At 38.1% G+C, this 14,509-nt stretch overlaps 1 protein-coding gene across 1 annotated transcript in view; it reads left to right on the forward strand.

Moving 5' to 3' along the window:
• The first annotated feature begins 6,508 nt into the window (after positions 1-6,508).
• Positions 6,509-14,509, forward strand: part of LOC134494197 (desmoglein-1-like) — a 38,590-nt gene continuing 30,589 nt past the window's right edge. Inside the window, exon 1 of the mRNA XM_063299221.1 lies at positions 6,509-6,674. Coding sequence (XP_063155291.1) covers positions 6,627-6,674 — 48 coding nt within the window. The 5' untranslated portion in view covers positions 6,509-6,626. The remainder of the gene's footprint in view (positions 6,675-14,509) is intronic.

A 14,509-nucleotide genomic window follows, 5' to 3' on the forward strand; every position in this document is an offset into this window, starting at 1 on the left:
TACTCAATGCTGAACCATTTGCTAAGTATTCCATTTATTCTCACACATGCTTGACCTCCATTATGTACTGCTCTTAGCATATTCAGCAACCAAACTTCAACTTCATATTCATGCAAAATATTCCACAATTCAGACCTATTCACTTTATCATGTTTTCTCTAAATCAAGAAATATACAATGACATTTCTCACATTGATCCATTTCTCTTTGTAATGGTATGTGGAAAAGATCTTGGGAGATGGGGCAAAGGAAAGGGAGAGGTCAGATAAGGGACAACATAGCCTGCAGCTGCATAATGGGCAGAGCAAGAGGCTCAGAAGGGACCCTCCCTAAGTTCTCAGGCTGTAAAAGTGATGGTGGGAGAATCAGACTTGCAAGATTCTGTTAATGTAGCTTTACAATAAAGTAGAATTAGTTTATCTGGTCATGTTTCCTGTCTGGTCTACCTGGTAACGCAGACACTCCTTGACTTGCTGAAGGGCAAAAATGTGGTCTACGAAAGCTCTGCCCAGTATAAAGCCACACTGCACTTCCCAGTGTTGTCTTTATTGTTATCTCTCCTATCCCTTCAGTCAGGATTTTGCTTAATACCTTCTTAGGACACTTAACAAACTAATCCCATTATCATTTTTTAAAATTCAGTCCATGCAGCCTTGCTACTTTTCCCTTGATATAGCAGACCAGTAATGGTATTTTTCCAATCATCAGGCACTAACTCAGTCTTCACACACACACATTAGGCAAGTTGCACAACCATTCCATAAGTAAATCTCAACCATAATTTAACACTTCTCTAAATTACTTTTCATTTACTCTCTTGTCTGCATTTATCAACTCAACTCCACAAGATTAGACCACCTTTATTTTGATCCACTAAATCTTTTGTTCTAGTTTCCCAATTACATACCTACTTCTGAAATATGATCAAGATCTAAAACTAGCCCATTCTTTAGTTCTTTTTTAAATTTCATTCATTAATTCATGCTCTTTACCATTTACTCTTCTCACATTCATAATCATATGCCATCATAATCACTAGATAGCCCATTGATATTGATCTCTGCCACTCAGTATGGCTTTGGCCGATCAAGGCTTTCTCACAGCACTTTTTAGTAAGCTAGAAACGATATAGATATCAGCCTTGGTCACATCCATGCCACATGCAAAATTCCTTTGAAATATAGGGATAGGTCAGTTTGGGCATATGTTGACCAAGTTTCCACAAATGCAATAAAAGCCCAGTTCTATCTCAACCATTTAATGCTATTCTATGCAAGCTAGAAACTCTCTTGCAGCCAATTACTGTTGCTTACATCCTACTATCTCAGAAGTACATACATGCAGTGTACTGACATGTATTCAAAACTTGTAGGATTTTATAGATCATTTATGATGATTCATGTTCTATACAGAGAGATCATATATGACATGGTCCATAACCTTCAATGAAGAGGAATTCATCCTGCAGTGAATTGATTTTGGATGATGATGATGATGATGATGATGATGATTTGCATAGCACAGTGGGAAGAGAAGTACAGTATTTGTTGCTAGATTTGAATTTGATTGGAAGATTAAAGAATTTGCATTTAGCAAATTAACAAAATTAACAAAAATCATGGTGCTATTTTCTAAGTGTTCTTTCCCTTTTGCTTCTGCTAAATAAGTTTGTGCGCAATTAGTGTCTTCAAAAGTTTATCAGCCAAGTCAAACGTTTATCAAATGTTTAAATGGCTGCCTTGAAGATTTATAGCACTATAGACACAACTTTGTGGCTATGTACAACTGCTGATAAATACTCAGTTTCTATCTCAGTTTTGGGGATTTCTGTCCAAAGGCATTACAGTGTATACAGGAAGAAGGGGAATCCTGCTTGCTCATCTTGTTAATTCCTCATAAGCTTTGCATTTAACCATGACATATTCCAGACCCATGTCAAATCCTTTACTGATGCTTAAGTCCAGGCACAGTGCTTTTTTAAAGTAAGCAGAAGGGTTTTTTCTCCTGGCAACCTATGCTTTAAAAATGTTTTTGTTATCATAACAGGCATCTTTTGAAACCCAAAAATTCACTCAATCCATTCCCCGTGGCCATATTCTAGTTATCCTGTCCTTCACAAGCAGTAGATTTGGGGTAGGGGAGATGGGGGCCACAGAGAAAGAAACTGATTTTTTTCTGACAATTCATATTTAAGTTATGAAATTTACTATCATAAGATACGATAATGGGCAGTAACTAGAAGCTATTTTCTGAGGACCATTCCCATGATAATCAAATGAAATCTCCAGTCTGAAGCAGTTAGCCACTGAATATACTGTTTGCTGAAAAACAGCAGCATGGAAGCAAACTGACTTCAAAGCCTCCTTTCTAGAGCCAACTGATCCTATCTGGGTCATTCCTCAGGCACAGAGTGCACACCCATCTTTTCTTCCAGCATCCTGTCCTCACCCGCCCCACTGCTTTTACAGACCTTTTCAGTGACTGCCAATTCTGCGCATTACTGAGTGAAGCGTAATGAGAATCCATAGTTTCAAAGTGAAAGTATGGATTCGCATCACGAAAGAGTCAAAGTGCCTTGTTTGGATAAACAGGGACAGAGATTGCATATGCACAGGGGGTGAAGGTCAGCTGAGGAAGTAAATGCAAGGAAAAGCAAATAAATTGTTTCATCCAGTGGGCTCAGAACTCGAGAAACATACAGTTCCTATTTCTAAAAGAAGAATTGATAGGAAGTCAAACATTTACTCTATTGGGAGGTTATGAATTTTCCAACAGGAAATTCTTTTTAGACTATTTTTCATTGTTGATTTATTAAAGTATAAAAGTGTGAATTGAATTGAATTGAATTGAATTGAATTGAATTGAATTGAATTGAATTGAATTGAACTGAATTGAATTGAACTGAATTGAATTGAACAACCAAGCAACTAATTTAAGCAATTAATTACACCTGCATCCTTGGCATATCTGGAACACTGTAATTGCCTTAAAAAAAGTATTATGAATGGTGAAATACATGTCACCTCTTATATGTTCCAGTTAATGGCCCAAAGCAAATATTTCACAACTGTCATTGGTGTGTGTCCCCGAAACAACAAACATGTCCATAAAAAAATAACAAACACCATGTATATGAGTACAGATATTCTCCTAGAAGGATCTAACTGGCTACTGTGGAAATGGAATGTTGAATTCTATGGGCCTTTAGTATGGTCATGTAGGAACTTGTATTTTATGACTCAGTGTAGGACAATTGGAGACAAAACACCCATCCCAGAATCTGTATTTTTTTTTTTAAAATGCCTTTATTTAATTTAACAGAAGAGAAAATATAATGGAATGGAATGGAATATATAAAGACTTCTTATGCATGTGTGTATGTAAAATATATTTTGTTTTTTATTCGTTCAGTTGCTTCCGACTCTTCGTGACTTCATGGATCAGCCCACGCCAGAGCTTCCTGTTGGTCGTCAACACCCCCAGCTCCCCCAGGGACGAGTCCATCACCTCTAGAATATCATCCATCCATCTTGCCCTTGGTCGGCCCCTCTTCCTTTTGCCTTCCACTCTCCCTAGCATCAGCATCTTCTCCAGGGTGTCCTATCTTCTCATTATGTGGCCAAAGTATTTCAGTTTTGCCTTTAATATCATTCCCTCAAGTGAGCAGTCTGGCTTTATTTCCTGGAGTATGGGCTGGTTTGATCTTCTTGCAGTCCAAGGCACTCTCAGAGTTTTCCTCCAACACCACAGTTCAAAAGCATCAATCTTCCTTCGCTCAGCCTTCCTTATGGTCCAGCTCTCACAGCCATATGTTACTATGGGGAACACCATTGCTTTAACTATGTGGACCTTTGTTGTCAGTGTGATGTCTCTGCTCTTAACTATTTTATTGAGATTTGTCATTGCTCTTCTCCCAAGGATTAAACGTCTTCTGATTTCCTGACTGCAGTCAGCATCTACAGTAATCTTCGTACCTAGAAATACAAAGTCTTTCACTGCCTCTACGTTTTCTCCCTCTATTTGCCAGTTATCAAGCTGGTTGCCATAATCTTGGTTTTTTTGAGGTTTAGCTGCAAGCCAGCTTTTGCACTTTTGTAAAATATATAGTATTATTATTATCAACCTGAATCAATCCACTGTAGGATGAATGGCTTTAACCTGAAGGTTATGGACTGTAATCTACCACTCTGGTCCAGCGCAGGTTCATAAAGAGACAGTTTTCAGCTTCCCAGCCGAGCGAGAATAACTGGGCCAAAGTTACTCAGCTGGCTTCCATGACTAGAGGAGGACTTAAACCTGGGTCTCCCCTCTCCTAGTCCAGCACTTTAACCATTACAGCACATCACACCAGCTCTCATATATACGTATGTGTCATATTATATGTATATAATCCATGTATATGAATTATATCTTTGTAATTTTCATCTGTTCCTTTATCATTGGACATCAAAGAAAAGACCCTTCTATTTTTCTGGATTTTTTTTTTAAGTCAGTATATTTAGCTTGGTCTGTTGCTGCTGTTGCTCTTAGCGTACTGTTTTGTTTGATTATTACTTAGAACTATAGAATCACAGAGTTGGGAAGATGCCCTAAAGGTCATTTCATCCAACTATCTGCCTATTCAGGAAATCCTCTGCTATTCATTTGTTAATTGTGCATGTATTTGAGTATCTCTCTGTGTGTGTAACTTAATTTTGTTTCATAAATGGCTTTGAGTGCAAATTATGGGAAGGTAGAACAAGGGTAAGTCAGTGCTTTGCAATAGAAGATTCACTGATGGATATCTCCATTGGGGAATAAAATCTCAGCTGACACAACGGGGGGGGGGAAAATCTCTACTTATATACTTGGAGATCCCTGTCAGAGACATGATTCTCTGAGTGTCTATAAGTATGCATAGTAACCTCGCCATGAGTTCATAACATAGACTTTTCCTATGGCTTCTGTATACCTATATTCTTCAAGATGCTGGCCCTCATCATTTTTCACTGTTTTTATTGATGTGCAAGTGCAAAGTCATAATACAATGCAGAGGAGAGTTTCTAGAAGGGAATCTTTTGTACCACAGGCTAATAGTTGTCATAAACTGTCCCTTCAATGCCACAGTCATCCAGAACATGGCCCAAATTAAGTTCTACCGCATGCATCCACCTTTCAGCCCTCCAAGATAGACCAGACAAGGAAACCAATGCAATGTAGATCAGTATTACTTTTATTGTAAAGGTATAGTAAAAGAATCTTGCAAGTCTGAATGCACTTCTCCCCTCTCTCCCTTTTTCTTTGTGTGAATGAGGGAGGGGCTTGTCTGAGACATTTCCTCATGTTACTTTTTTGGCCCGGAATCAGGCCCCTTTTATCTGTTGACTTGGTGGCGGCTCTTCCTCTTGTCCTTCAAGGCTGTTCCCTTTCCCTCTACACCACCAGTACCCCTTTAATTAACTGTTAAGGATAGCACTTGTTGCATTACCCCTCTTTGAAGAAACGAAGAGAAAGGCTTCTCCTGACAGTTGTATCTGTGAATTCATTTTATTTATTTTATTTACAGGACATATATGGCCGCCTATCTCAAAGAATGACCCTAGGCAGCTCACAAAAATCCTTAAAAACATGGTTAAAAACAAAAGTATCCTTCCACCCAGGCACCAGACCAAACATCCTTACAGCTCAACCCCCATCCTAGCCCAATGCTTGGGGGAAAAGCCAGGTCTTCACAGTCCTCCAAATTGGTCATTTGTGGGGGAGAAATCAATTAGATATACTTTTCAACAAAGTTGAAAAGGTCTTACTTTTTTAAAAAAATGCTGGACATTTCTGATGTAAGAAACTTTGAGCTCTAAGAAATGAAATAATCATAGTTCAGCTCAGGTATTTATTATATACTGCAGGATCAGAAGCTTCACAAGCAGCCGCATTCACTGTAGTGTAGCAGGAGTCTGGTATATTCACCCAGCATGTATACTGAGCTCTCAAACATCCAGATGGAGTCCTCTCCATGCAGAATCCCTATTCTGAGTGGGAGGGGATAGATTTTCAAGCTGCTTTCAGAGCATGGTCTTTTATTATAAAAAAGGCAATGGACCAAGTCCTTCACATGGACACAATCCCTCCCAAGTATTTGAAATGAACAGATGTACCAAACCAGACCAGATTCCATCTGTAAAACTAATCACTTGAAATAGAACCCCAAGAGTTATTCCAGTGATTCAGGATTCCCACATACTTCAGTTCATTGAGCTATTGGTTTTGCTGGATAAAAACAGAGGAAAAAAGTGATGTTTGGTGATGGTAGTTTGGGTAGTTTCTGCTCTTTCTGTTCTCTTGTGTGCCAAGAAAGTATTTTATTTCAATAACTATCAAGGTGTGTCATAATCTTTTTCCTTGGAGCAATAATGATGTTGTCAAGCATTTCAAGTCAGACCTGCCCAGAAGTTTGGGTGGAGAGATATTCTGTGTTATACAGCATCTTCAGTGCTCCCTTGTGAGGAAGTCAGAGGTTCCTCCAAAGCCTGGGTGGACGAACATCTGTGCAGTGTCTTTTTACAGGCATTGCCATTGGGGGGGAGGGAAAGGTATAGGCAGCTGGAGCATTATTGCCCCTTCCTTGGATGTAAGAGACTACAGATGAAATGGACTGGCTTCCTTACAGAACAGCTGCTGTGCTGTTTATTTTAATGGTAAGAAGGATTTTAAAAGCATTTTTAAACATTCCAAATATTCATTTTTAGCTAAGGATCTGTTGTGTGGAGGTGATTTTAGTGTTGTACTTTGCTTAAATTTGCCTGGTGATGCAGGCATTTCTTAAACTAATTATTGGCTATTCTTAAACGATGTGTTGAAAATCTGCTTTTATTCAATGTAAGATAAAGTTGGGGATAGAAAAGCTTTTGGCTGCAATCCTCTTCCTTACTACAGTATAAACCCCATTGAATTCAGGACTTATTTCTGAATATATAAGCATAGCAACACAGCATCACAGACAAACATCAGTTAGTCTAAATGGAATCATGATTTAGATTTTAGGATGAAGTAACAGTTTTAGCTTTAACATTATACAAATATCAATACATTTTCTTCTCTAGACTGAATGTGGACTTCAAAAGCATGTGCGTATAGAAGAATTAGTTAGCATGGTCCTCCATCATATTAATGCTTTTGGTTCTAAGGCTTACTTTCCCTAGGGAAAGGAAATAGAGTTGATGGTAAGACCTGACTGGTGCAGAATTCATCTCAATGCTCAAGCAGTCAAATACTGAGAAGCTGTAGAGAGGCTGAGGCTGTACATTCATCACTGGTATTCCCCTATTCATAATTTAATAGCTTTTCTGATATTCACAATTTTTACAATTAATTATAAGCTTTAGGAGTATAATACAACACTTGTTTGCTTCTTTGAGATCTCTCTCTCTCTCTCTCTCTCTCTATATATATATATATATATATATGAACAGCTTTTTTTTTTCTTTTGATGTTAAATTCTGTAACTCATTTCTACAACAAATGAAGCCAGCTCCATTTGCTGTTTTACTTCAGTAAAATTGAGCTCATCTGGGGAGACAACTGTCAAGCATTGGGAAAAAGCAACAAAAAAGTTTGGTACAACGTACAGGTCTCTTTAAATCTGGAGTGTTGTTTACACTTTGGAAATGGGATTAGGCTATTCACCTACCATGTGCTTTATTATCCATACTGCTATGATCAACTAGCATGCCAAGTGCAGCCTCAGTCAATTTTTACTGCAGCAGCAGCAGCAACAGCAGCAGTGTCTTTTAGCACACAATCCAGGTCCATTTTTAACAACTTCTTAGAAAGAGGTAGACCTTCAGGCCTCAATCTAAACTACTTGTAACTCATACCATGAGTCCAACAAGTTTTGGGCCTTGGGTATTTGCCAACAAGTTTCTTTTGGGGCCTTCTTAAGCTGGTCCCTATTTTTCAAAAGCAGAAGCTTATCAAAAGCAGAAGCTACAAATATTTCAAAGGAACTTTGGGGATTTCATAGGTGGAAGTAAAATATAGGTCTTTGTAATATCATAGAATCTTCCAGACCACAACATAAAATACATTAAAATCTATTTATGATCGTTTGTCCTTGGAAGGAAGGAATACACACTGAGAAATCCAAATGGTTAACAGCTTATATATATGGAAGATTTACCTATCAGCCTTATTCATGACAAATTATACTGTCTGTTTAGGAGGGAGATGATACAATATTTCTCTTCTCACTTGATCCAAATGTTTATTTCAAGGAACTGAATTATAAGGTTGGGTTGGGTTTAGAGTATATGTATGGACTTGTTTTAAGAAGGCAAAGTAGCACAATACTTTTGCCACCTGCCTAATGAAAATCAGTTTATTATTACCTTCTCTACTTCACTCAAACTGATTTGTAGTTGCAGCTAAACACCCTCTTTTTCTTTCCTAATTAAAATATGAGTTTGGATTACTTCTATATATAAATGTATATTTTAGCAAATTTTAGAGGTCTAAATAATTTTCTCCAAGTTTTTAGTCTTTCTTACTGTAATCACCATCTGTACCCAATTCACTTAAAGATTTGGAATATATAGGCTAGTCCACTATCCTCTAACTCAGTGTTTCTCAACCTCAACAACTTTAAGATGTGTGGACTTCAACTTCCAGAATTTCCCAGCCAGCATGCTGGCTGGGGAATTCTGGGAGTTGAAGTCTACACATCTTAAAGTTGTCAAGGCTGAGAAACACTGCTCTAACTTATTGCCCTACACTGCTGGCTAGAGTGATGGGAGTCCACTCATCTGGAGGGCATCAGATTAGGGAAGGTTCGTTTACTGCAAGTTAAAGCCCATCTGCAGGAAAACTTTTGATTTGTGGGTAGGATTTTTTTTTCCAGTAAAGATTAACGATCTTAAGAAAATGAATTATTTCAGCATAAACCTAAATACAGAACGGGTAGTAGCCTGTCACCAAAATGTTCAAATGTGGACCAAAAGCAGCATGCTTTGTGCTTGTGGTGAGATCACTGGTTTGTCACCTGATTCTTAAGCGTTTTAGGAATGCTTGCCTTTTTTTTTTCCAGCAACCCAAGAGAAATAGTGTCCACCAAAAATAATATGCTATTGACCCAAAGGGAAAACATTATGGATTTCAAAACGTGGACATTGGCTGCATCCATTAACTTGAAAAAATATTGTAGGGTTTTTTAAAACAGAAATTTAGAAAAGTCATAGAAAACATTAGACTGCCAAAAACTTCAGAAGGGACTCACATGAAAGTTTGGCTAGGTTTAGGTTCCTGGGAAATGCTCCAGAATCAAAGAATATATATAAATTTATATATATACTAAGTTGCTCCTAGCTGTTTTCCACAAATCCAACCTGAGTGGCTGATATGTAGATTAAGATTAGCAATTTTGCTGGCATATATGTTGTCCTTTGTATTGCAAGCAATGGAAGGCAAAGGGTTAGAAAAAAATAGGCCCGGTATGGAGAGATGCAAACATTTGTCAGTCTTCCATTAATAAATATTGTCTGCTGGGCTGCAACCTGCAAAGCATTAAACAAGACAGAGCCTGCTGTTGGGAATTTGGGGAGTTCATAGCCCCCAGAAGAGACATTTGAAAATTGTTGATACTGTGATTTTAGTCCACAGCCCATACTTGATTCATGCATATGTGTTATGTAAAATAAAGAACCCAAAATTCTTTTGCCAAATTTGCAAATTTCTATGCAAAGGAGACAAACTGTCTTTGCGTTCTTTGTGGCCCCAGCATAAAGAAACTGCAAAGTTCCTCCCAAGTGCTGTAGTGTGTAAGAAGCTCATAAATGCACATAAGGATAAGCATTCCCACTCATATTAAAATTCATGTTTAACCAGTTCAATGGGTCTCAGGTTAATAATTACAAGGGAGATGGAAATACATCTCCAGGTGTGCATGTAGATTAGGATACAGATATGCACAGAGCCCTGAATTCACTCGGAGAGCTCTTATCTTGGATCACATTCAATCAGTTTACGATCAAATCAGCAATATGACACAGTTATACTATCAAAATGTAGTTGCTGAATTTGCTTCTCAAAGCTTTCTGTTTAAAAACTTGAAACTATTTTTTAAAAAACCAAAAGGATTCTAGAATATGCAAATATATTTTAATGTTGATTTTAAAATAAACTTTAAAAAAGTAAAACCAATTGGCAGAGAACAAGTAACTGGATCTGAGCATAAATTCACATATGTACATATATACACGTTCTACTGATGTTGTAATCTTATTTAAAGGTAAATCCCTTCCCAGGGCAACCTCAATTTCTGGTGAATTTATGGACACATTCACACTGGGTCTTGGCCACAGTATTAGAAGTGTTTTGACACTGCCATCTTTCCAGTCTAGCCTACTGCCCTACTTTTCTTAGCTTCTTCCAGACTGATGTGATACAATCCTACTTATCTGGGAATAAAATTTAAGGGCCTTATTTCTAAGTAAATAAGGAAAAGACTGCAATGCAAGGTGAGGTTCTCTTCAGTGGGAATTCAAATATGTAATACTATTTATGCTTGAAGACATTCCTGCCAGGTACTTGGTGGCAGAATTATAGAACTCTGGAGATAATTTAATAAAAAAAGAACGATCTAATCTTGTACAGTGGGAGTTTTGGCTCAGGAATCAAATACCTAGCCCAAACTGCTGATACAACTGCATACTGCAATGACACAACAATGACTAAAAGCATAATGTGCTCGAATACCCAGCTTTGTTCACAGCAATACTCTGCTTATCTTCAAAGAGAGCAGACTCAACTCCTAGAATAAAAGCTCTGGGAAAGAGAACAGATCAAGAATTAAGGGCATGTTCAGTCATTTGGTTGCAAGTAGGTGGAGCAGGGAGTATTCCATAATTGCATATAATATTGCTTTGGCAAGAATCATGGTGAATTAATTCCTGTTTGCAGTTGGCTTTGAAGCTGAAGTTGTAAAGCAGCGTGCTAAAGTTAGGTAACTGAGGCCACTCTCATTTATAGCATTTTCATCTTGAACAAATGCTCATGATTTGGTCCCAACAATCATCTAAAAATGATATATTTATAACACAAAATGGTCAGAGCTGAAGATTAAAGGTACATATTCCCAAGCAAGTGTTTTTTAGACTTGCAGCCCAAATAAGAAAAGATAAAGAATGGGTTTTTAAACTTCAATAACTTCAGATGATTACTGCTAGCATTGAGGAATGAAATACAATTTACCTCCAGTTGTTGTTGTTTTTCCTGGTGTATCATGGACAATTAATCTTTGGTTTTGCTAATGTAAAAATGGTTTACATCTTCTCTGTTTAACCAGAAACAAGCATGTTCTGCCTAGCACAAGTCAAAACTGAGTTACAGTCAGACTTTCTGTTTGCAAAAGGATTAGGGGCATGAACCATTCCTTCTCAGTTCCAGGAATGGCCATCGGGGTCTCAAAAAAGGTAAGGCAGCAGTCAAAGCCCCTCCCTTTTTTTTCATGTGTTGCCACATGTAAAAAAGTGATGGAGCTTTGATGGCACAGTCACCTGCCATCTTGGCTTTTTTGGCGCCCCCTGCAATGCCGCAGCTCAGTTCTGCAATGAAAGGTGGCATCTGATAGCTGCAACATTCTTTTCTAAGGTTGGATTCATTTGCCCGGAACTGTCTGCTCTAGGTCGCAGAAGCTCTGTGACTATTAACATTTCCTACTAACGAGGCTACTAACTGAGATTCCAACTTTAACTTCATATACTGTATTAGATAAATCATTTAACTACTCTTGAGAATTTTGTCAAGTGGCTTATCATTTTGACTGTATATTCTTGTCAACTCTGTGCCATACTGTAGAAGTCACATGGAAATCACTAATTATACTCATGGGAGGTGAGTAACCCAAAGAAATATCTGTGTTAATTAGCTTTCCTTTTTTGAACTGTATGAAATGAAAATCTGCATGCACCTTGGACCTCTCATGTGCATTAACGATAGCTGGTTTCTTGAGAATTTCTTTCCGTTACTTCATGTTGCATGTCCTGCTATCTTTTGCAGTATTTGGCTGAGTAATTTATGCTGTTCTTGACAAAAGCATGAGCAATTTATTGTGCTGAATCTATTGTATAGCTATACACATTTCTCAGTTTTGCCATACATAAAATGCATATTTTATACCATTACCATTACAAATGAAAATATCAAATATTAAGTTCAATTTATCAAGCAACATTTATTAGAAGGTTTAGATTTATTAGAACAATTATTAGAAGTTCAATCACAGATTGCATCATATACTGTATGTTTTCAATCACTGCTCAGAAATTATGCTTTTTGGACTGCTAAAGTAAGGATCAAATCTCCATTTATCCAATAGAACAAAGAGAGAATTACACATGCTTCCTTGTAGTATGTGGAATATGAAGATACATATTACATACAGAGAGAAAGAATCACACATGCATTCACCTCCCAAGCTAGAAGTTCTCCAATAGCAAGAAGCAGTATTAATGCCTTTTAATTCAGGTATGACACCATCTTCTCTTTTCTTTAACAACAGATTATAGCTGAGAAGGACTAGTGTATCTGCTTGTCTCTTCTTAAGGGGGAGGGAACTCCCATACTTTTGCCTTCAGGTAAAGAGTTCCTTAATAAGAATCACGTAACAAACACAAAACACATCAACTGCAGCTGTGCTTCTCTTTTAATGAAGAGCACAGGCCATCATGAACTTCTCTTGAGCAAACAGTATTCAGATATATTGGAAGGGGCTTCACGAGCACTCTTGTGTTCTGATGCAGTTGCTATTTATTCTAATAAATAGTGCAAAAATTACTCAGGCTGTGTACTAAAATATTTCAATGCAAAAGTGAGGTTAAACTGGGTTACCTGGAATGTTTCATTCCCAAAGATAAATGTAGTTACTAATATCCACTGTCAAAGAGTTTTGTATCACTCTACACTTATATGAAAGAGCATGTGATAGACTTTCGTGAGTGAATAAATAGCAATCCTAACAAGATCCTCAGATAATTCTCTTACTCTCTTAAGGAAACCCATCAACAAATAACCTGTGGCCTATTTATGATGGCAGAGGTTTAGAATATGCTTTGATGTATACCAGACACAAGAGATATGCCCATTTGGCATCACAGCATTTGAAGCCCTGTTTATATGCCTCTTAATGATAGTATAGCAAGATCTTCATTCCATAATAGTTGCAGGGAAAAAAGTTGGACGTATCCTCTTATGTGTCATATAACAGGATATCTAGGACTGATTCCCCCCCCCCCCCCCTGCAGCTGATACGGAATGAAAATATGGTATGCTTGTCATCAAGAGGTTTGTAGGTAGGTCCTGAAGTACAACGTTCACCACCCACCACACCCTGAATTAAGCTCTGACAAATTCCCAGAGGAGTAGGCTTTGAGGAATCCAGCATAGGCTTAGCAATTGAGGTCAAATAGATATGAAATGCTCAGTCACAATACCCTTCCTGATCAAAGGAGAAGCCAGCATAATGCAGCTGAGGTGGGCCCAAATTGTTTTTTTCTCCCCCAAATCTTTTGGCGGAGAAATTGGTTGGATATATTCTCTGAATTTCTTCCAAGGAAGGAGAAATTCTCCAGTGATTTCTCAAGATCAGGATTCCCCTGTAAAAATGACATAAGCACTTCTACTTAAAAAGTCCAGTGGAAGAAGTCATCTCATGACATTCTTCCCTTGGATTTCATTGAAATGTAGGAAGCCAGAAAGACTGCAGTGTAGACAGAGGGAGAATTGTCCAGGGAAAGACACGATAACAGACACATACCTGCTTTCATGTATCATGGAAATAAACAAGTACACCAATGCTTCCTATTTGGATCTGTCCCAAATCCTCTTCTGCTTTGAAATAATTGATAAAGCAAATTGTCTTTCATTGAATTGAAAATTGCTGTGGGGAATGGGAAGCAGATTTTTCCTGCCTGCCACTGAATGCAACAAGCAGGCTGGAACTTGCTGTTTGTCCTCTCTAAGGGCAATGTCGTGCATCCACTATTTTCTCTCCTCAAACCTTCAGAAGCAATTGAAAGGCCACCCATGATCGCTTTTCCTGCTGCCCACTTGTTATGCTGAGAACAAGGAGGGACCATAACTATTCCAGCAACAAAAATCCCATCACCCCTGCAGGACCCAAAAGGAAAGAAAACAAAACAAAATAAAACAGCCTGGAACTTTGCATCCCAGCCCCTAAGTTCTTCAGGAAAGGGGAAAACCAGCAAAACTCTTGTCAGTTTCACCCCTGCTTGTTTAGTCTGAAATTCTGAGAGAAAAAACAAAGCCATCAAATTTTCCTTATAGGAGCTGGACCTCAAGAAGTGGGAAGAGGGGTAAGGCAAAGGTTCCCTCCAATGGGCAAAGGAAGGCGGAGCATTAAAAGAAAAAAAACCCCTTAGCTTGGCAGTAATTTTAATTATACTGCAGTTGAACCAGCAATAAGTAAGCTCAGCTATCCAATACTGCTGATCTCATGGGAACGCAGTTGCCAAAAGCGCTT

This window comes from Candoia aspera, chromosome 3, assembly GCF_035149785.1.
Source record: "Candoia aspera isolate rCanAsp1 chromosome 3, rCanAsp1.hap2, whole genome shotgun sequence".
Taxonomy (NCBI): domain Eukaryota; kingdom Metazoa; phylum Chordata; class Lepidosauria; order Squamata; family Boidae; genus Candoia; species Candoia aspera.